At 40.2% G+C, this 23,539-nt stretch overlaps 2 protein-coding genes across 8 annotated transcripts in view; both read left to right on the plus strand.

The window, feature by feature from the left end:
- Window positions 1-18,024, plus strand: part of MAP3K5 (mitogen-activated protein kinase kinase kinase 5) — a 232,293-nt gene extending 214,269 nt beyond the window's left edge. For 2 of the 4 annotated variants that reach the window (XM_028494405.2, XM_024122625.3), the window contains 5 exons: window positions 8,582-8,825; window positions 13,192-13,304; window positions 14,295-14,407; window positions 15,933-16,009; window positions 16,722-18,024. In XM_028494405.2, coding sequence (XP_028350206.1) covers window positions 8,582-8,825; window positions 13,192-13,304; window positions 14,295-14,407; window positions 15,933-16,009; window positions 16,722-16,782 — 608 coding nt within the window. In that variant the 3' untranslated portion in view covers window positions 16,783-18,024. Of the gene's footprint in view, window positions 1-8,581; window positions 8,826-13,191; window positions 13,305-14,294; window positions 14,408-15,932; window positions 16,010-16,430; window positions 16,686-16,721 lie in introns of those variants that run through there. The other 2 variants (XM_028494403.2, XM_024122626.3) reach the window with 2 other exon arrangements.
- Window positions 18,025-23,335: 5,311 nt separating this feature from the next.
- The window catches only part of MAP7 (microtubule associated protein 7), a 178,393-nt gene continuing 178,189 nt past the window's right edge, over window positions 23,336-23,539 (plus strand). For all 4 annotated transcript variants that reach the window (XM_028494406.2, XM_028494407.2, XM_028494408.2 and 1 more), the window contains exon 1: window positions 23,336-23,502. In XM_028494406.2, coding sequence (XP_028350207.1) covers window positions 23,436-23,502 — 67 coding nt within the window. In that variant the 5' untranslated portion in view covers window positions 23,336-23,435. The remainder of the gene's footprint in view (window positions 23,503-23,539) is intronic.

The raw sequence follows: 23,539 nt of genomic DNA on the forward strand, positions 1-23,539 counted from the left end.
AGCTCTTCCACCGTACGTGTGTGTGTGTGTGTGTGTGTGTGTGTGTGTTGTGTGGATATGGATAGAGAAATAGATTGATTTAGATATACGAATTGGAAACATGTTCTACTGTACTAATTTTACATGTATTATAAAGTGTTCTAAAATAGAAATCTAAAAATGTAAGTATGAAACATTTTAAATTTTATGTTATTTATAAATGGTACCACAAACTTTTAAGTTATCATCAACCCTTCTGAGTTGTGGAATTCCCTCTCTTCTCTCAGAATACCTTGTTTGGTTTGAAAGTGAGGAATTAACTTATTTCTTTCTTATGAAAGGAAGGAATGGAAGAAGTTTTAACGTTACTGAACATGCTCTTCCTCTAAAGAGTGCACCTGCACCCCTCGTCCCTCCTGCCACCTCCTTTTGCATTCTTGTACCTTCACCTTCTTCGCGTCTCGGTTTACAGCATGCCTCTGCAGAAAGTCCTGACCGACCCCGAAGTCTACAGTAGGCTCCGCCATCACTCTCTCTCCCTGGAAATGGTTTTTCCCCATTGGTGGCACTTACACCAATCAGAAACTGCTTTTATTTTCTTGTCTAATAGCCGTTTCCCTCATCAGAGGGTCTGTTTTATTTTATTCTGTGCTAAGCACACTGTCCAGCATGGTGCCTGGAACATAATAGACTCCTGATAAATATTGGTTGAAACAATAAGTAAATGAGTTTCACCTGGTTATAACAAATTAGTGTGAACATGTTTTGCAGAACTTCAAAAAAAATCCTAGAGAGGCTTTGAAATGCATGACTAGCGGTTGGATGTGAACCTGAGGAATCTAAAGCTGATGGAAACCTACTGTAATGCTCTAAGGAAGTCAGCACATACTTATGTTTAGATGGTTGATCACTGGAATAAGCTTGGATGTGGGAAATGTACCAAAGAGGGGTTATAAACCCAAAAGATACAAGAAGTGAGAGAGATTAGGTGTGTATCAGTAAAAGCGGTAGGTAGGTATAGGCCATGAGTTATATCCAGTAGTAACCTAAATTAAGAATGCTTAAATGAGGAGAGGGGAGAGGGATTATACTTTGAAATAATTTAACTAGCATATAAATAATCTGTTAATCTAATTTTTGTTAAAAAAAATCCTTTTAAAATGGATTACCTAAATGCAATGAATTGTATCCTGGAATAGGTAAAAGAACATCAGTGAAAAACTGGCATAATTTGAAAGTAGTCAGTAGTTTAGTTAATACAATTGGCACTGTACTGATGTTAATTTCTTAGTTTTGACAGAGGCACCATAGTTACATAAGATGTACTGGGGGAACTGGGTGGAAGGTATACGGGAGTTCTCTGTATTATCTTTGCAGTGTTTCTGTAAATCTAAAATTCTTCCAAAATATAAAGTTTATAAAGCACACTGATTATCACACTGTAGGTGAAACACTGTTAAGTTTAGAGAGAGTGACAGGGACAGTGCAGCGAGGCATGTCTCCTCACATGGGTGTCCCCGTGATGGGCACTGCTTTAACCCAGCCATGTGCAGAGCAAGGCACGTTCTTTATGCAAAGGGTCTGCTAAGGAAAGTTATTTGTCCTTCCACTGTGAATTGGCTTCTTTGAGGCCACTAGGGGTCTCTGATGACAACTGAAATGACTGTTTGGAAGCATTTTAAAAAGTGGACCAAAAAAAAAAGGAATTCCCTGGCAGTCCAGTGGTTAGGACTCCACACTTCCACTGCAGGGGGCACGGGTTCAATGCCTGGTCTGGGAACTAAGATCCTGCAAGCCGTGTGGTGCAGCCAAAAAAATAGTAATAATTTTTAAAATAAAATAAAAAGTGGAAATTTTAGAGAATTACATTAAGAAAGTATTTTTTTATATTCCTTTTGGGATAGGGCAAGACAGTGTACAGTGTACACCAACATATAAATAATGAAATATATGAACAAGAGGAATTGATTTCAAGCATTTGACAATTCCATCAAATTTCCAAATGTCCCTAAAGATTTTGTTATACAATTAAGAGTCAAAGAAACACTAAAAATGTCTCTCTTTATAGTCCCCTGATAAAAATTCCTTTTAGATGACAAAATACTACAATTTACCTACCAAATTTTAAAAAACATGCTAAAGAAACCAACAAATTCAAAAGTATACCATCATAAATACATACATTTCCTAGATGAGTTTGCTGAGAGAACCCAGATCTTGGTTTCTAAACACCATTCTCTAATAAAAGGAATCAGAGTTCCTTGGAGAAATGGTTGATTTCCAGGCCTAGGGCAGAGGAAATACAAGATGAGCTTGGAACATACTGTGATGGCAGAAAGTAATGAAATGCCCCCAAGGGATGGAAGCTTATTCAAAGGACACTGGAGACAGCTTGAAGGAGTTCCCCAAAGTCTAAGCCAGAACAAATTAAGCAAAAATTAAAATAAAAGAATAATAGTATTGGATTATAGCCCATAGAATAAACTAAATATCCATGAGTCCATACTGATATAAGTAATTAAATAAATAACTATATGAAGGAGAAGGGCCAGCTCTTTTTTTTTTAGTAGAATTCCAATTAATAAATATAGAAGGAATGAGGGAAATAGAAAATCACCATTAGGCAGACATCACAGTAATAATTATTGCAAGCAAGAACAATCAATGGCTGCTAAGATCAGTAGGCAAAAGTGTGCTGAGAAACAGGATATTTGAATGGTCTTGGGGAATCTCCCCACAAGATATCTGCTAATTACAAAGAGAAAACAGTGACACCCCCTTTATCAAAAGATCAAGGTAAGCATCACTCGTAATAAGACACATCAGCATTATGTACCTCTTGATATGATGCACTGAGAAGGGCACAACATCACCTTTGTGGTATTCTTGTCAAAATGCAGAGCCACAACCTCATCATGACAAGACATAAGTGAACTAAAAATGAGACACAGTACAAAAAAAACTGACCAGTACTCCTCAAAAGTAAGGAGGTCATGAGGGATAAAGAAATATTAGGGTTAGGACTTCCCTGGTGGTGCAGTGATTAAGAATCCGCCTGCCAATGCAGGGGACACGGGTTCGAGCCCTGGTCCGGGAAGATCCCACATGCCGCGGAGCAACTAAGCCCGTGCGCCACAACTACTGAGCATGTGCTCTGGAGCCCCCGTGCCACAACTACTGAGCCCACGTACCACAGCTACTGAAGCCTGTGCACCTAGAGCCTGTGCTCTGCAACAGGAGAAGCCACTGCACTGAGAAGCCCATGCACCACGATGACGAGTAGCCCCGCTCGCCGCAACTAGAGAAAGCCTGCACGCAGCAACGAAGACCCAACGCAGCCAAAAATAAATAAATAAATTTATTAAAAAGAAAAAAAGAAAGAAAAAAATACTAGGGTACTGTCACAGATTGGCAGAGACTAAGAAACATGACAACTAATGCAGTGTGGGATCCCCGGTCAGTTGGGAAAACCAGTGCAATTCAAATAAGGTCTATAGATTAGTTAATACTATTGTATCCATATTAACTTCCTGGTTTTGTTAATAGTGCCAAAGTTGTGTAAGATGTTAAGTTTAGGGCAAGCTGCTAAAGGATATACAGGAACTCTCTGTACTGTTTTTGCAGCTTTTCTGTTATCCTAAAACTATTTCACAATGAAAAGTAAAAAATAAAAAAGTGTTCAATCTTCTTTCTTCTGAAAAAGAGCACACAGAACAGAGAGTACAGTGCAAGCCCCTTAAGAGTTTTTTTTCCTCTGGCTGTTTTCCCACTTGTCATCAAGGATCAGCCTGTGGATTACTGGCAACATTAAGTATCTGTTGTTACTCCTCAAGTACAGTTTGGCTGTGGGTGACCAGATGGAGAAATGCTGAGCGTGAGATCGTGTTGGCAGTGCTAAGGTAGAGGGAATCGACAGTGTAGGCATACTTCTCATAGAAACTCTAATTGTTTAAACTGCTAGAGCACTTGGTATTATTACCACTTGTGAAGCTGAATCAGTCATGTGCCCCATGTCCACATTAATGTAAAATGACCAGCATTGTAAACTATATGCAGTGCTTGATGCAAGGATCATACGTCGTTCTGACAAGTATTGTGATCCTAATTGGCATCAGAAATACCTTGTGTTGGGCTTCCCTGGTGGCGCAGTGGTTGAGAGTCCGCCTGCCGATGCGGGGGACGCGGGTTCGTGCCCCGGTCCGGGAGGATCCCACATGCCGCGGAGCGGCTGGGCCCGTGAGCCATGGCCGCTGAGCCTGCGCGTCCGGAGCCTGTGCGCCGGAACGGGAGAGGCCAAAACAGTGAGAGGCCCGCGTACCGCAAAAAAAAAAAAAAAAAAAAAAGAAAAAAAAGAAATACCTTGTGTTAAAGAAGCTTGGTCTAGTTATTTTCCTCTGGGGAATTAACCAGTTGGGGTGGAGTGGGAGGGTAGGGAGGTGGGAATAATATCGTTGTTTGATCCTGTCTTGCTGTTTTCGAAACATGCACCCGCTCTAATTTCCCACACATGGGCTTAAATGCCATCCACTCGTTCCAGGGTCCCCTGGGTCTCTGCTTTTCTCCTGACACTTGGCTGACACATGTTATCTTTGTACATGCTTTTATGACTCTTCTGTATATTTGCCCTAGTTCTCCTTTAGGTTGTTATCTCTTTGAGGACAAAGACCAGATGCTCTGTCTCATTTGCATGTTTTACAATGTCTATTCGATGATGTGTTCTCAGGGAGCCACAATTGAAAGACCAAAATAACAAAGTATTGCATTCACTTACAATTAAAAAAAAAATAAATTTATTTATTTATTTATTTGGCTGCATTGGGTCTTCATTGCTGTGCGCATGCTTTCTCTATTTGTGGCGAGCAGCGACTACTCTTTGTTGCGGTGTGTGGGTTTCTCATTGCGGTTGATTCTCTTGTTGCAGAGCACGGGCTCTAGGCGTGCAGGCTTCAGTACTTGTGGCACACGGGCTCAGTAGTTGTGGCTTGCAGTCTCCAGAGCCCAGGCTCAGTAGTCGTGGCACACAGGCTTAGTTGCCTGTGGCACGTGGGATCTTCCCAGACCAGGAATTGAACTCATGTCCCTTGCATTGGCAGGCGGATTCTTAACCAGTGCACCACCAGGAAAGTCCCTACAATTTTCTACTTTTTTCTAATTATTGAGAAAAATTTTTAGTTACTTGCACATAAGTAAAATTACAAAATATGATAATTTAAAGTGTACAGAGTTAGGGGAATGTAAGGGAACATTTAAATGTAATAATAAATATCAGAAATTTTCCTTCCCCCAAAGTGAGATTATATTCAGCAGGACAATAAAGCTTTTAAATTGTTTTTAAAATTTCAGTTTAGAGACCAGGAGAAAAAATTTAGAAAATTTAAAAGGCTTACTCTTGCTCTAATTTAATATAGAATTAAACTCTCTTAAATTATTTTTAAAGTAAGATTTTTTTTCACTGTTTTGTTCCCTTATAAATACAAATAATCCTAGTAGGTTAACTTCCATTCTGCCAACATTTTTTGAGAGACTAATATGTCTTAGCCCCTATACCAGGTGCCAGGCTTACAAAACTTAAACACCTGATTTTGAGTCACACCTACTATAGATGATCTAGGAAACAGAATTTTGGAAGGAGAAAGCAGATAATGCCAAAAAAAAAAAAAAAGCAGTATAGAGGTGGAGTTTGGTTAACCTTAAGAGATAAAGGGTGAGGATGTGGAGAAATTAGAACCTTTGTGCAATATTGGTGAGGCTGTAAAATGGTGCAGCCACTGTGGAAAACAGTATAGTGGCTCCTCAAGAAATTAAAAATAGAACTACCATATGTTCCAGCAATTCCTCTTCTGGGTATATATTCAGAAGAATTGAAAGCAGGATCTCAAAGAGATATTTGCACACCCAAGTCCATAGCAGCATTATTCACAATAGCCAAGAGGTAGAAGCAACACAAGTGTCCAATGATAGATGAATGGATAAACAAAATGTGGTATATCCATACAATGGAATATTATTCAGCCTTGAAAAGGAAGGAAATTCTGACACATGTTACAACGTGGATAAACCTTAAAGACATATGCTAAGTGAAATAAGCCAGTCACAAAAAGACAAATACTGCATGATTCCACTTTCATGAGGTATCAATAGCAGTCAAATTCATAGACACAGAAAGTAGAAAGGTGGTTGCCGAGCACAGGAGGGAGGGGAGAATGCAGAATTGTTGAATGAGTATAGAGTTTCAGTTTTGCAAGATGATGAAGTTCTGGAGATTAGTTGAAAAATAATGTGAACATACTTAACACTACTAAACTGTACCCTTAGAAATGGTTAAAATGGTACATTTTGTGTCATGCATTGTTTCACCACAATAAAAAAAAATTCAAAATAAACAAAGATTGGTAAAGGAAGTCAGGACTACATAAACCTGGCTGTAAAAAGGGCACTCTGGTTTTGTTATGAGCAAAAGATGAGTTCTTGTTTAGATTGTTGAATTTGAAGTGCTTCCTGCACAGGAATATTTAGAGGTATTGGATGTAACAGAATCAGGGCTAGATTGTCGTCCACACATCACAGGTACTGACTCTTCATAGATTTTAATGAGCTCATCCATGGAGAGTAAGTAGAAACATAAAACTGAAGGATGGAATTCAGGTTCCAGCTTTTAAGGGGCAGGTAGTAGACAAAAAGGCTCTGACGAAGAGAAGCAGCAGCCACAGATTTAAAGGAGAATACCATACACAAGTCAGTACGGCAAAGAAAGAAAAGTTACCTGGAGGATTTGGCGACGGGTAGGCCCTTTGGTTGCCATACGGCTATATTGGAGTGGTGGGAGGGGTCTTGCATCACTCCCACTTAAGAGCCCTCCCCCAGCACAGGGGCTCTTAACCTGTGGTTCACAGACCCTCGGAACAGGCTTCAGGGAGTCAGTGAGCCCTCAGGAAATCCAGGGGAAATGCTGTATGAATGTGCTTCTCTTCTGGGGAGAATCTCCATTGGCTTTCATCAGATTCTCGGTGGGTTCTGTGATCTAATGAAAGTTCCAGGTGCCCCACAATGAGATATCACCTCAGACCTGTCAGAATGGCTGTCATTAAAAAGAACACAAATAACAAATGTTGGCGAGGAGGTGGAGAAAAGGGAACCCTCTTACACTGTTGGTGGGAATGTAAATGGGTGCAGCCACTGTGGAGGTTTCTCAAAAAACTAAAAACAGACCTACCATATGACCCAGTAATTCCACTCCTGGGGATATATCCAAAAGAAACAAAAGCAGTAATTTGAAAAGATACATGTATCCCAATGTTCATAGCAGCGTTATTTACAACTGCCAAGGTATCAATAGATGAATGGCTAAAGACGATGTGTGTGTTTGTGTGTGTGTGTGTGTGTGTGTGTGTGTGTGTGTGTGTGTGTGTATAACACTACTCAGCCATACAAAAGAATGATAATTTGCCCTTTGCAGCAACGTGGATGGACTTGGAGGGCATTATGCTAAGTGCAATAAGTCAGACAGAGAAAGACAAATACAAAATTTCCACAAATATGATTATCACTTATATGTGGAATTTACAAAAGACAACAAACTAATGAATAAAACAAAAAAGCAGCAGACTCACTGATACAGAGAACAAACAAGTGTTTACCAGTGGGGAGAGGGAAGTGGGGAGGGGCAATACGAGGGTAGAGGGAAAATAAGGGTTATTATGGGATTATATAAAATCATGTGTGTGAAACTTTTGAAAGTTGTAAAGGACTATAGAATTTAAAGAATCTTTCATTCAAAAAAAAAAAAAACGTTCCATGTGTCATAGCATATGGAACCAAGACCCGGTATTTCTGCTACCCTGATTTCACTTAAATTATGAATGTAATTCCTTTCGGGGGGCCATTTTGAGAACCTAATCACAATTTATAATAGTTTTTCCCATGGGAAGGTATCATCCCAGTTCTGAAGTGACATGCAGGTGAACTCGTGTCATACAGTGTTTTTAAGCTGGAGACTTGTGACTTTTACACTTTAGATTTCAGTGGTTAGTCAACAGGTTAGGGTAGGACACACACCAAAAATTAATCCAATAGTCAAAAGCAGATAGTCTTCTAGAGTGAATATAAGCATTGTGTGGCATTTTCAGTACATGCCCCCCCATTACATTTTGAATGTTACAAGCAAAAAGCATTCTGTGTTCTTACTTTTGTTTATACAATCTCTCTATATCTCAATTTCCTCATTTCTAAGTGAGTTAATAGTTGCCAGATATTATATAGTTGAAAATATGAATTTTAGTTGTATAAACAAATTTTTATATTCTTAACAGGTTTTTACATAATTGCTTTCTGATTTTAACATATTTCCCACGTACCTTATGCGCAGTGTGGAAGTTTCTCTTCTGTTTGAATTAGATCATTCTGAGTTTATACATCTTGTGAATTTTGCAAATTCACTGGAAAAACAAATCTGAAGTAATGCGCAGAAATCCATCGTCACTTTTGGAAAAGCAGTTGGGAATACATCTCTTACTGATAGCAGGGGAGATGACATTCGTGTCTTAAGAAATTAAGGCAATCATTCTTATTTCATTAACAGTGTTGTTGATCATATGCTTAACAGAACTGAGGCCACATTTTAGCCTTGCATCTGAGAGTGATACCGCCGATCAAGAAGACTTGGATGCAGAAGATGACCATGAAGAACAGCCTTCAAATCAAACTGTCCAAAGACCTCATGTGGTCCTTGAAGATGCTGTGGCCACCTCAGGGGTGAGCACACTCAGTTCTACTGTATCCCACGACTCCCAGAGTGCTCACCGATCGCTGAATGTACAGCTTGGAAGGATGAAAATAGAAACAAATAGGTAAGTCCTATTCTGACATGGGTGGGTTTCTTTTTTCTTACTTTTGTATAAGTGGATGTGTTCGGGGTCTGCTTTAAAGATTGGTCCGCAGAATATACAAAATATTATTCCTTTATCCCATTCATATAAACTTGATTTAATGCTTTATTCATTAAAACGAGAGATTTATTAGTCTCTTTAGTCAAATACGTTTTCTGCTTCTACCAGTTCAGTCCTTCAGCAGCTCTTCTTTGATCACTGCTTTATCTCCAAGTGCACTGAGATTTTCAGTGTAACTTAGTTGTAACCTCATAGACTCTCTGGGATGCAGACTCAGAGCAGTGTGTACCATCCAACAGATAGCTGAAAGACAGGCAGAGAGTCTGTTCTTGAGAACCTGTGATTTGAAATATCAGGTTCTTTCAGGAGAGGAAGAGCTCTGTTCTTGAGGAGATAAAATTAATGGTTCAAAAGCTTTTCATTTTAGAACCTTGAAAGGATGATCTGTTGATCACATTTGTGATTCTACTTTATTTTTATTATGCTGTGTCATATCTGGAGTTTAATTTTTCTTTGAGAATTTGATAACACAGAACCCACATGATCAGGTTATTAAGTGAACAGTAAATATTTCCTGTTCTTCACAGATGTTGGCACAGTTCAAGGTCTGAATCTTTATGATTTATAGCTTCCTGTGCTGGTTACAGTTGACATGTGGTCAATTGACTTTATGACTTTGGGTTTTGACAGGGAAAACTTCTTTTTTTTGGAGTGAATCAATAAATGTTGTTCAAATATTTAGCAACCTTAGTTGAAAATCTGAGTTGTTCACCAGGGAGATAAAACCATGTTATTTTTAGTCATAAGTTCAGGTTTTGGATAAGCTTGAATACCAAGCTTGTATGAGTAGTACAAACCTCATCCTATATTTAGAAACATGAATTTTAGTTGCATGATTAAGTAAATCCATACATATCTTCTGTGATTTACATACAGAAATCTTTCTGAATAAAGGGAAAGTGGCTTTCTAACTTCCTTATCCCAGTCTTGTTCTCTGAAACCCAGCTCTTTACTTCGCATCTCTGTTACTTAGTGGAAAAGAACGGGAGCCTTTTCTGACTTCATCGAAGTCTTCGTGTCCCTCTTTTCCTGCTCTTCTCAAGTAATAGTCCCATTAGGACGCTCCGTCCATTATAGTAGCCGTCGACTTCAGTCACTTCTCTTCAGTTTACTGTCTGTCGCTCAGTCCTGGAGTTGTTTTTTCATACCCTTCTCTGATCCTTGGAGGAGGAAAGTGCACTCATAACTGTTTGGGTCCAGCCACCCAACCCTGCTCTGCCCATGCCTTCCAGACAGTAGAGCGACTTTATTTACCAGCGAGCTGGTGCATTTGCTCCTCTGGCCCCTGAACCTTCTGTCTGCGTATCCTGGCTTATGTCACTAGAACGTGTCTCTCCTGAGTGCAGTCTTTTCCTTCTCTCCTCAGTCCATTTACGTTACCCGGACTTACACCCCGTCCCCGCCATCTGTCCACCATGCTTGATCCATCTGTAGTCCCTGGGGGCTGCCTTTCTCCGGCTGCTTTCTTCAGGTCTTCACATCTCTTTTCTGAGGGTCTAAGCTAGCTGAGGGCCTGCTTCCCACGTCTGCCCGCAAGACCGACCACATTTCTTTACTACATTAGTATGTTGTTAACACTTCTTACAAGGGCCCACTCATTTGTTTTTTCTCTGTGCATTACACATGTATCTGTGAAATCTATATGGTTGTTGGCCTCCTTTTTTCTTTTTCTAGTAGGATCTCCCACAGCTCCTCCATCACCCCCAGAAAAGTGAGACCAGGTACAACATTCACTTCACTTAGGATTTAAAGAAAGGGCAGCTGCTTCTGTCCAAGTGCTGATAAGGGGCTGGTCATGTCTATATTGGTCCTTGTAGTTTTCAGTGGAATATTCCTTGCTATATAGATGTACATATATTGCAAAATAAATTGAGGAAATGTTAGTGTGTTTTTAGGAAAGCTTGTAAACCCTCGGGCTAGAAATCTTAAGCTTATATTTAGGATAATCACTGATAAAGATACATCACGTTTATCCAGCTCTTGATGATTGGATCATCGATAATACTAAATGGCAGAAAATAACAAAATAGCTTTAGAATGTATGCATTACTTAAAGTATATGCTTACAGAAAATGTTCTGACAATAATTTGCTTCACACAAGGAGTTGGGACAGTACTGCAGAGGTAGTTAAAATCTAACTCAGGAGGAGCTGACTGGTTATCTAATTTCCCTTTCCTGAAATTCTGGAATTACCCACCAACCCAGCTCCTCACCCACACCCATCTGAGTTAAAAAATTGATCTCATGGCTGATCCTTGCCAAACTTCTCTGGAACAGAGAGGCAGTCATTTGCCTTGGTTTCAAAGGATTTCCCTACTAACTGAAGACAAAGTAAAAATAAAACTGATGGACTGGATGGATATGCCCTTAAAATAAATAATTTTGAGAGCTGGATTTGGGACAAATGAGGTGGCCTGTCAATGCTTTGCTTCCAATGTTAAGTTCTGGCTTTTAAGATAAAAAGGAAATATATAGTCTGGGTAAACATGGGTTAAATTCTAGAAAATTTCACTTGTGTTCTTGGAGAAAAACAATAAGAATATGCTGTCACTATTCCATACATGTAAATTAGCAAGAAAGACAAAAATATATACCAGACCAAAAAATTGCCAACTTAAAAAAATTCATAATGAGCTTGCTATCCATTTCTTTGAATATCATTCGTATTAGAGTAGATAAAAGTCTCCCTTAATCCTCTGCTTCCCTCTTGCTTTCAGTTCCTACTGCTTAATCCACCTAATTGTGCACTGTTTACTCTGCAGTTGTGCAGTTGTCTTTAAACAAGCTGTCTTCCTGGAACCACTTTCTCTGTCTGCCTCTCATTGTGTTTTCCTTTTGTCTCACCTCTGCTACCTACTCTACTGTGACCCTTTCTCTTACCTAATGGCCTCATGTGTCTCTGCTGTGTGGAAAAGGGGTGGAGCCTGGGGGTCAGGGAAACAAACCCTATTAAGCCCTGGATGGCCTCTTTTCCGGGGCCTGAGGCGGCAGCAGGGAACAGAACAGCCCTTCTTAAAGGCCAGGCACTGTGCTTGGTACTTTACCTATACTGTCTCATTTAGTGCTCACAGTAATCCTTTCAGGAAGTTCTACTTTTCCTTTTTACAAATGAGAAAACTGAAGGCCAGAGGCGTTAAGTGATTTGTCAAGGTTAACACAGGAAGCGGGTGGCTGAACCAGGATACAAGCCCAGGGCTGTCTTCCGTCGGGCTGGGCTGCCTTCAGACCATGTCAGCTGAAGGAGAAACAAACTTTTGGAATGGAATCTGGTCCTGAGTTAAATCTGTCAATACTCAGAAAGTAAAATAAATACAGCTTGCTAAGAGCTATAGGGCATGCAACCATGTACCTTGATGATCTTATAAATAACTATGTATCTTAAATTATTATAATTCTGAATCCAAGTTAGTCGAAGATAGTTTTCTAAAAAATCAGAACATCTCTCTTCACAACCTGGAATGTTTTCCCAGAGAACTGTGTTGGGAATGGTGAGTGCGTTACCACTTGGCTCTCAGGTGTATAGTGAACCTTTCCTGGGTAAGAACTATGTGTAATAATATTTCTCCTTGTTTCTTTGGAGAATGCATCAGATGCCAACTAGGAACTGAATGTACCAGGAACACAGCTATCCTTTTACCCTCTTCACTGCTCCCCTTAGAAGGAGAGAAATAACAGTAACAACCACAACAACCGAAGCAACCACCATTAACATTTATTGAGGATTTATTATATGCCAGGTACTATAGGTGACCTCACCTATAGTTACTTCTCAAATTTTCATAGTTTAAAAAAAGTGACTACCTTTCTGCTTTGCATTGCCTATTGTATTACCCATATTGACCAACTGTTTTTGATGAGGGGCCATACATGTAAAATATAGGTCTGTTAATATCATATATAAACTTTTTTGCCATTTATGGTCATAAAAAGAAACAGGACAACATCTCTGAAGATTCTGGCAGACAACTGGGGATGGAAGTTTTAAATTCTCGTCTGGAAACACGCCTTCCAGAGCTTTGCTGCTCAACTTGGGGGTCTGTGGACCAGCAACAGGAGTGTCAGCGGGGAGCTCATTAGAAATGCAGAAGCTCAGAGGTCCCTCCCCTAACGCTCCCCAGCCCCAGGCTACTGGATCAGAATCTGCATTTTAATAAAATCCCAGGGGTGTCTGTGTTCATAACAGCTTGAGAAGCCCTTGTCTAGAAGATCACTCTGTGGCTGCTCTAGCTTTATTATCCTGTCAACCAATATAATTTCCTTCCGCAGATTACTGGAAGAATTGGTTCAGAAAGAGAAAGAATTACAAGCACTCCTTCATCAAGCTATTGAAGAAAAAGACCAAGAAATTAAACACCTGAAGCTTAAGTCCCAACCAATAGGTGAATAGCAGAAAATTTTAAAGTAATACTGTTCAACCAGGCTGCCACAAAAAGCTAGAAAGCCAACAGGTAGCTTTATGTCATGGCTTAATCAGCATCTGTCACTTGTACCACAACTACAAGCAGAAGTTGCCTTAAAAAAAATCCGGTTCTTAATTGTAGCAAGCTATCATTTCTTTTAAGTGCGGTAAAAATAAGATGATTCATAATCACCGTTTCCTGAGATTATGTATTATTGAAGTAAGTAGGGCTCTCCATTTTTTTGTCCTTATTTAAGATTTCACAATGAAATTACTAGAATAAAATAATATTTTTTGTCATTTTGCATTTGTATTCTGTGTTTTCTAGCATTCCCACCCCCCTTATAACTTGACAAGGCTTAAACAGAATCAAGATACAGTAATAAAAAGTCATAAATTGGATACACCTTAAACTAATACAATGCTATATGTCAATTTTATCTCAATTTTTAAAAAATGTCAGATGGAACTTTGAAGAAATCTACTCTGTGAGAAATTGGGTATGAAAGATAATCTTTAGACAATCTTATTTAGCCTGTTTAGAGGAAAATAAAGTTCATATTTTTTTGTTCAGATATATGGTCCTTCCATATTATTGCAAATAGTGGAAAAAGAGATTATTATAATTATATGACTCTCTGCTAATTATGCTCATCTTTGTTGCATGAAAAACACAGTACAATTTTGGTGTACCATTTTATTCTAAGAAGCTATAAAATTGATATGAAACTATTAGGTGGGAGTATCATTAATTATTGTTACTGACTCTCCATTTACTAGTATATTAAGCAGTGTTAAAGAGTTTTATTTATATTATCATGTAGACTACCAATCTCAATGGTTTCTATTAATTATACTCTGATAGAGAAAAATCTTTTAAAGTATCAATAAATGTTGACCAGGAGGGTCTCAGATGACCTCTGTTAGCTGAAGCTAAGAACATCCTTCCCTCCTCTCAATGCTGTTCTAGATATTCCTGGGTTGCCTGTGTGTCACCTGAATTCTCCTGGCACAAATACTGAAGATTCTGAACTTACTGAATGGCTGAGAGAAAATGGAGCCGATGAAGACACTATAAGTCGGGTAAAGAAAACATTCTGTGGGACAAGCATTCTTTCACTTTGTTTCATAATGTTGAGTGCCTACTATGTGCTAGGCACAGGGGGTACACTGGTGAGAAATGCAGACCCAACCCTGCCCTCACAGACCAGGGTAGGCAGATGAGAATCAAATAATCCCATAGATACAAGTGTAATTATGTCCTGGTCAATTCTGTGAAGGAAAGGTTATCAAGTGTTACGAGACAGAGGGAGGGAGAAGCTGGGGAAGGTTTTCTGAGATGACCAGTGAGCTGAAGTCTAAAGGAGTATGTAGGAATACACTATCTGTGTGGATGTTCTGGGGTGGGGGGCAGATGAGAAGGGAAAACTATTTGGGGGTAGAGGTGCAGAATGTGCAGAGGCAGGTGAAAGCTCTGTGGTCCAGAACTCCTAAGGATTTTTATGTTTTTGAGTTGAAAATAAAGAGTAGGAAAAATCAAGACAGAACTGAAAGAAAAAAGTTCTTCTGTTTCTAATTCTTTCTCTTGTTTGTTAACTTTTTAATTCTCTTGTGATATTCTTAGACTCCACTGGGCAGCAGCTATTTATTGCTACTTAATAAACTAGACTAGTTCTTGAACTTATGGCAGAAACAGACACTTTCTATATAAACTATATTATGTCTATAGGAACCTAATTCATCTCTGCTTCCTCTAGGGAGCTTTTGTAGTCAGCATGAATAGCATTTCTTTATGTTTTAAGATTACATAATAGGTACACACATATATACATAGTAAGAGGTAATATTTTTATTATTTTATAGAAAAGGCCTCAGTACAATATTACATTGATTTCAGTTTTATATTTAAATTTTTTAAACAACTAAGAATAAAGATGTATTTCTCTTGACTTGATAATTTATTGGACCACTAAATAAAATTTAGGGTCTCCTTAGAAATCTGCATAACAAATTAAATAAATTTAAAGGACTCTCTTGCCTGTGGGAAATAATGTATCCAATCAAGTTCATCAAAATATTTTTCCCTCTAACTTAGGTTCAAAGCAAAATTAAGGAGTAGTAATTGATGATCCACTAAATCACTGCCCTTCTTAAAAGATTTAGAATTAAAAGCTTCACTTAAATTCAGGACTCTTATTTTGTAGTAAGTATTGGAAAGTACCTTTTATCAGAAATTAAGTGTAAGCAACACTTTTTTTTCCACTGGAGAAAAACAAAGCTATAAAGCAGTAAACCCTAAATAAAAACATTATCTTATAAGCAGCAGGTGTAATTACAAGCAAGTCTTATCTATTCATCAGAAGACCAGTCAGAAATTCTGTGTTGCTTGTAATCTTTATGCTCCTGGAAGACATATGGATGTATTTCTTTGTAATTATTTTGTAATAGGGGGAACTTTTTTCCAGTAATTCCAAAAGATTATGTCTTTAGTGGATTTCCTTTTAGATTTTTTTTCCATTATTGCCAATGTTTACATTATGGATAGTTTGCTACTTATTGAAAGTACATAAAACATCTTACTTTTGTGCATATTTTACTTTCTCCACAGTTTTTGGCTGAGGATTATTCACTAGCAGATGTTCTCTACTATGTTACACGTGACGATTTAAAATGCCTGAGACTAAGGTACCACTTTTCTTTCTGTTCAGTCTCACCATGATGGAAAGAGCACTGGGCTGAGATCAAGAAGCCTGGGTCCCTTCCATCCTGGGTCGCTACCTAGCTCTAACTAGCTCTACAGTCCTGAGTAAAGCTCTCCGGTTCTCAGCTGCTCTAAGAAACCTGAGTTAGTTGTAGCAGGCTATTATTGGGAGCTCTGATAAGCAATGTGTCTATGTCAGTAAATGCAAAGTCAGCTGGAAGACTTTTCTTGAGAACACATCAGATTAAGACCATACAGATATTCTAAAGCTGCCTTAAACAAATGCTCTAATTTGGTTCATCATTGTGTCATGCTTAATAGAAATATCAGAATGAGGTACTGATTTGCCATCCAAATACCTGCTATAATCTGATAGTTTCTTACAATAATTTTTTTTTCCATCAGGCCAAGCACATACATAACTATTACTCTGACCCACCTCTAGAAAGACACATTTCAAAAGTGGAGAAAGTCTAAAATGATGCTTTGGGCCCTGGTAGTCTGTGGGAGTGGAAAGGAAAGGCATGGACGGATGAGGAGAAAATATATACAAAAAGAATACATAATGAGTGATAAGACTTTGGAATCTTCATGTTCTGATAAGAGCCACTGAAAGCTAAGAAGTCACTTTCATATTTCAAGGGCACTGTTTCAAATGAAGTGATCTCTTCACCATGTTGTTGTGTCTTTAAACAGGGGAGGGATGCTGTGTACGCTGTGGAAAGCCATCACTGACTTTCGAGACAAACAGACTTGACTGTCGCTCAATTTGTTTCCAACTTTCCATGGAGATTCTAAAAATGAATACAGACCTGATCTTCTAGGCGAGGGAGAATCGAAGGGAGAGGAGAAGGAAGCTGCACTTTAAATCCAGTATTTGTTTACTCGTGTTAAAAAAAACAAAATAGACAAAATACACTGAAATTTCCTAACTGCTTCTATTTCTATGATTCATAAGGACCCTTTGTAAGGACTCTCAAAATAATCCTAAACACTGCGATGTTTGGGATTATTTTAGTCTGAACATTTTTATGGAAATATTGTTAATTCAGCAGCTATAGCACTTCAGCCAAATGTTTATTTCACACGAAACGGATAGAACATTTCATGTGACTGTGCATCACTGGAACAAAACCAAAATGTGACAATAACTTTTTAGGCTTATGTGTGTTTGTAATATGCCCTAATAATTTGAGTAGAAATGCGTGATTTTGATTATTGTATAAAGTTTATGGGTTTTTTTTAAAGTGTGCAGAATCTGAGAGCAATGGTTTTTACTTACCTGTATTAATTGTAATATTGACTATATTTTGTAACTTAAGTTTCCGGTCTAGAGTACATTTGTTTGAGACATTTATGTACTACTGAACTGTACCAGTTGCACCTGCCTGAATCCTAGTAACATTAGCTTGTTCTAAAGCTACCCCTTGTGTCATATTTACTCTAAAAAGTAAAAAGACTCTCAACATACTGTTTTGATAAATTCTAAAGAATTCATATTTTGTTTTGGCAGTCTAGGTAATTACTGTGTCAAAATTCTAACCGTTTCTTCATCTCTAACATGAAATAGAATCTGTCTTCTCTTCAAGTAGTCAAAGAACAACTGACGTCCAAGTCATTCCTCAGGGCTACAGAGTGGTAAAAGAGAGAACGTGGAAAAGCAGAATAAAAGAAAGTCAGTGTCTTTTTCTCAAGGCCCCAAGTTACCATGGATGACTATTGTGTACCTCAAAGGGGCTGCAGATAGCATCCCGGTGGAGAACACTGCATTTTCTATTCCCTTAATTTTGGTTCTCATATTTGAGGGAAATATTTTTATTTTAAGCTGGATACGTATTATATTTTATAAGCCTGCCCATGTGAATAGGATGAAGTCTGAAGCTCCTAGGTGGATGAATGACATAAACAAATTTCTTAAATACAGAGGAACCTGTTTATTATGCAAGATAGAAATATCAGAGCTGTATCATGACTTGATCCATGTAGAACAGTCTTTGATAAAACAGGAGGCATCTTTACTTCTATGTAAAAATCAACATAATATATATATATATATTTAATATTCATTTATTTATTTGTTTGCATTAGGTTGTAGTTGCGGCAGGTGGGCTCCTTAGTTGCGGCTCCAGGGCTCCTTAGTGGCTTGCCAGCTCCTTAGTTGCGGCTCACAGTCTCCTTAGTTGTGGCATGCGAACTCTAAGTTGTGGCATGCGTGTGGGATCTAGTTCCCTGACCAGGGATCGAACCTGGGCCCCCTGCATTGGGAGCACAGAGTCTTACCCGCTGCGCCACCAGGGAAGTCCCATCAGCATACAATATATTTTTTGTATATTGCATTAGAGTATGCGAAAAGTTCTCACCGATATGTCCTCATTTGATACTTGCAACAACATAGGTGTATCTTTTTCTTACATCCCAGTCCTGAGGACAGATAGTTGCCTCCTGTGTCCTGTGGGGAAATCTCAAAGGAGGTGAGGTATAACTTAAATGATATATCATTTCACTCATATTGAAACACAGGGTAACTTCTTTATTAAGCCACAGTTCATATCCCCACCTGTGATGGTAAAGTGCTTTTTTAGACCATATATAGGATCATGCTACCCATCTTCAGCCGACTCTTTAATGATGTAATCTCCCCTTGGAATCTTCCTCTTACCCTATATCTATGGGCAAATATTCCACTGTCCCTACATGGTTCATAATACATTCCCAGACTACCATCACTAGGTTTTTTTTATTCTTGTGTTTTTGTTTTTTTTTTTTTCCAGAATGCTGGGTCTTAGTCACAAAAGAAGGCAATTCCATTGTGGCCCAATTTTCATGAAAGGTTTGCATTAAAAGGCCTTTGGCATCCATCTCGGCCAGTGAGTCTCAACCCAGCTTCACATTATCATGACGTGGATGCTTTAAAAACTATATCGATGCTACCACCTCAGATAAACCTTTGTTATTGGTTTGGGGTAGGGCCCAGAGGTCTTTTTACAAAGCTCTACAGATAACTTAAAACTATCAGGCCCCACCTCCTAATTCCAAGTGCCACCTGGAGAGATACAGGGACAGCCCCTTTCCATTGAGGTGGCCGTCAGATGGTTACTATTCATTGTTCATTTAGTGCAGCAAGAGTCTAAGTACGAAGTCCTGGAGCAAAACTACCACTTACTGGTGACGTTGGGCAAACTAATTAACCCCTCCAAGTCTCGGTTTCCTCATTTGAAACGGGGGAAATAACATGGGATTGTGGTAAGATTTAAATAAAATAATGCAGCTGAGGTGCATAGTGCAATGCTTAGCAGATAGTGAACATTGCGATGCTGCCTGCTAGTGTTACCTCATTATTCATTCCAAAGTACTTATTAAATACGTACTGGGTACTGCATCCTGTGCATGAAGAAGACACAGTTCTTGGCCCTGAAGCTCACTGTCAGAGGTGGAGTCAAGACAATAAAACAACAGTACATGTAGTAAGTGCTATAGTTAATCTAACTGCCAGAGGGGGTCAAGAAAGGCTTTACAGAGAAGTGACGGTCCAGAGCTGAACCCAGAAAGATGGTTTGTAACAAAACAGTTATGCATGGGTGCTGGCGGCGGTCTCATTAGAGAAACAAAACTGGAATTTGCTGGGAAAAATAGATCCAATGTTTCTTTTTAACCACATTTTGACCACTCTCTCCCAATTCTGTCATTGCATATTTTGTTTCATTCATTCCCAAGCCATCACATGAAACAGTCTGACAGTGAGGAATTACTGCGAACCCACTGGAATGCTTACTCTGTGTGAGGCGCTGTAGCAGCAGGAGAGAGATATGTGAAGCCCATCAAGTTCACAATGCAGGCAAGGCACGTGTGTCATCAAGGACATCTGCAGTCTGTCAACAAATCAAATACTTGATGGCTCCAGACTTTACGGACACCTATAGAGAAAGAGAAGACAAAGTCCCTGCCACCAAGTAATTCGTATCAGACTGAAGAGACAGATTTGCAGTAACAAATCACATCTAGCCTGTATTAAAGGCTGGACAAGTGGCAAGCTCAGAAGGCCCCGGAGAGGTTCAGAGGACAGGCTTGCTGGGAGCCTAGGCAGGTGGAACAGGCTTCACTGAGGAGGCCTTGGAAGGAAGGAATTATTAAATTAGTCAGGACTGGAGAAGTCGCTCTGGGCAGAGAGCTCCAAGAACAAAGGCAGAAAGAGATTTTCAAGGTGTTCTAGAGAAGGCGAACAACTTTTATATTGCATTAAAGCATACGAAAATTTTAACTCATTCAAATTCTTACTTGGCTGGAAATATAAATTACAGAGATGAAAAGTGGAAAATGGGATAGGAGAGAGCTCAGGATATGATTGGGGGGTGGTCAGGGAAGGAAGTGAAGTTAGTATTTAATTATGTAGAAACGGGGACTCAAGTTTTTTCGAGCAAGGGAGTAGGTGTGTGTAAAGTAGCTGTGTATTAGAAGATTAACCTGCTGAAGTTGTGTTGGGTAAATTAGGGGGAACGGAAATTGAACAGAGCAGTTCAGAGACTGTTTCAGATGTGACTGAGGGTCTAGGAGGAGTTAGAGCAATAGGAATTGAGAAGGTGGAATTCGAACAATGAATTGACAAGTTTTGGGAACACGGATTTGGGCAGTGATGACAATGAAAACGAAAGGATAGACGTTGAGCCTATGTGAGTGAGAGAAGGATTCAAAAATAGGCAGGTTTGGGGCGGTGCTGGTCTGGGACATGTTGAATTAATGGCAGGGTATCATGCTAGAATGTGCGGAGACCATTGAGAATGTATTGGTGGAAGTCAGGACTGAGGTCAAGAGTATTGATTCTGGATTTAGGAGTCACTTGGATGGAGATAATAGTAAATGAGGACTGGGAGAAACAGAGTCGAGCAGAAAGGTTATGGCCTAAGATTTGGGGAGGAGGGAAGTTTGGGGACAAGTCGAGAAGGAGGAGGAATTTAAGTCCACAAAAAGACAAAAGAACTGGTCACAGAGGAATGAGAAAAAAAACCAGGCCAGTGGTGTAAGCCAAGAGGAAGACGATCAGGGTCGAGTGCTGCAGAAAGTCTAAGGGAATGATGGATTAAAAAATAATAACAGGTTATTTGATTTTGTGACCTAGAAAGTTTTTATAGACAGGTAAGAAAGACCACAGCTGGTTAAACAAAGATGATAAGCTGATGATGGTACCGGAGTCCACACATGTATACCCTTTGGTGAGCAAAATGTATGACAAGAGATTGGGAGGGTGGGAAGTCAAAGGAAGAAATGTTGTGAATCAGACTCCTAAATGTATTTGTTGGGGCAGAGCGCCTTGAATGGAGGCACTTGAGGAGTAGGGAGGAGGAAGGGAGGAAGTTTCAAAGGAGGCAGAAGCGGCGTGGATGGCATCAGGAAGTTCAGCTCCTCCCCGGGAAAGGGAATCATGATGATTCCGTGAGATTCTGAGATGGATGTGGGAGCTCAGGACAGATGGCTTCCATGTTCTAAGTAAAGGACAACAGAAAGCACAACGTGGTGGTGTGTGACATTTAACAGACGTCATCCATTCCTGCATTCACGCAACAGTCCACCCTGTTACAGACACCGCATGAGGTTTGGAATGCAAAGTCTGTACAGGGCCCAAGTGAAGAATTTTGGTGTGTTTCTTATTGCATTTATTTTTGTGTAACTTGTGACAAACTGAAACATAAGTTATCAAAAGAATGAGTATAACTGATTCACTTTGTTGTAAAGCAGAAACTAACACACCATTGTAAAGCAATTATACTCCAATAAAGATGTTAAAAAAAAAAGAATGAGAGAAGGGATAAGCAAAACCAAAAACCAAACACCCATACAAATAAAAACACCAGTCTTCGATATTTTGAGGGGTGGGGAGTCAAAGAAAGAACTCATTGGTTTACTTCAGTAAATGGTATAGCAGAAAACACACACCTCCTTTTGAAAACAAATCCCCTCCTTTTCCCAAGGTTCTTCCAGAGAATTCAACTCTCAAAATTCAGCTAAGGGAGTCTTTCTGATGTTCCCAGGAAAGTGTCTTAAACTCTGGTGACAATGTAGGAAAATATATCTTTGCTTGGGCCCAAGCTGAGGTCTAAAACTACTTCCGCCCACCTGGTGTTTTATTTTTATCGATTAGAAGTGTGATAGGAGTTATGTGAATGTGATTTAGGAAGATAATATTGCTAAATGATCAGTTTGTCTAGTCCACTGTAGAAATGGCACTAAGGGAAAATCCATGACTACAAACCACAGCACAAGTGTCCCTTAAGCAAAACCTCTACCTAGTCAGCCAGTGACCCAGTAAACCAAATAAAACCAGTCCACTGCTGGGCTCAGAGTGGCAGGATGTGCATGCAAGGATGGTTAAGAATTGCCACCCTAGCGAGAAATCCAACACTGTTCTCAGGCACGCTTGGGTGTCCACTAGGTTCTGCTGAAGTCCTTGAAAGGGTTTTAAACTGTTGGGAGCTTGCCGTTTGTGTTCAGCCGACCGAGTCTGTGGGAGTACATCTCTGTGTAACGAGGCAGGACTGAGCGCTCCTCAGTTTTGTTCCTTTATGTTTCCATTTATACAGGCTACTTTTTTTTTCTCAGCATTTTGTTGCTTAACGTTTTTTTTTGCTTATTAGAGCAGAAATTGGTTTCTCCGCAGCTAATAATGTTTCTTTAAAAAGAGAAACTGTTTTTGCCTACTGCTTTTTTTCCTGGTCTTCCGGAGCAAGACAGGAGTCGCAAGGTAGTTGCTAACTGGAAATCAAGAATAAGAAAAGTTACATCACTGGGCACAAGTTTCATTAATCTGAATGCCCTGGGGATCATCAGATACAGAAGCCTGGTGAAAGCAACAATGGCGTCCTAAAACGCAGAATGGAGACCGGACCGCAGTGTGGAATCCAGCGCGTGTACTTCGGCTCTCCACGTGGCATCATACTCTTTGGCGGCTGTCACCGTGAACGCCAGTCCTGGCGAAACTAACATTGACCTGGCTGCTTCAGAGCTCAGAGACGAATTAGAGCGTCCGCACGCTCTCGCCTCACTTTGACTGATCCTCAGACCGTCCCAGTTCCTAGCGCCACCAAGCGTCGCCGACCCGCCTCCAGACCTCGAGGTGCGGGCAGCCGGGGCCTGAAGCTCGCGGCCCAGGTGCCTGGCTCCGCCCGCTCTCTGGTTGCGGAAACCCAGCCGCGTGGGTCGGAGTGGCTGCCACGCCGCACCTGCCCACGAGGGGGCGCGCCAGCGCGCCGCGCGGGCCTAGGCCGCCTCGGGCTCGCGAGCGCTCGCTCCTTCCTTCCTCCGCCCTTCCCTGACGGCGTTCACCTGTCTGGGCCGGGGGCCCGTCAGGCGGGGGGGGCCGGCGGGAGCCAAGCCGAGGAAGAGGGCGGAGCGGCTCTCCGGGAGCGTCATCGGAGCACCATGGCGGACCTGAGAGCTGGCGGCGACCGCCACACGGGCGGCGATGGCGCTGCGCAGAGCGAAACAGGTGACTGAGCTGCGGGGGCAGGTGGTGGTCCGGCGGG

This window comes from Physeter macrocephalus, chromosome 10 (genome assembly GCF_002837175.3).
Source record: "Physeter macrocephalus isolate SW-GA chromosome 10, ASM283717v5, whole genome shotgun sequence".
NCBI classification, from domain to species: Eukaryota; Metazoa; Chordata; class Mammalia; order Artiodactyla; family Physeteridae; genus Physeter; species Physeter macrocephalus.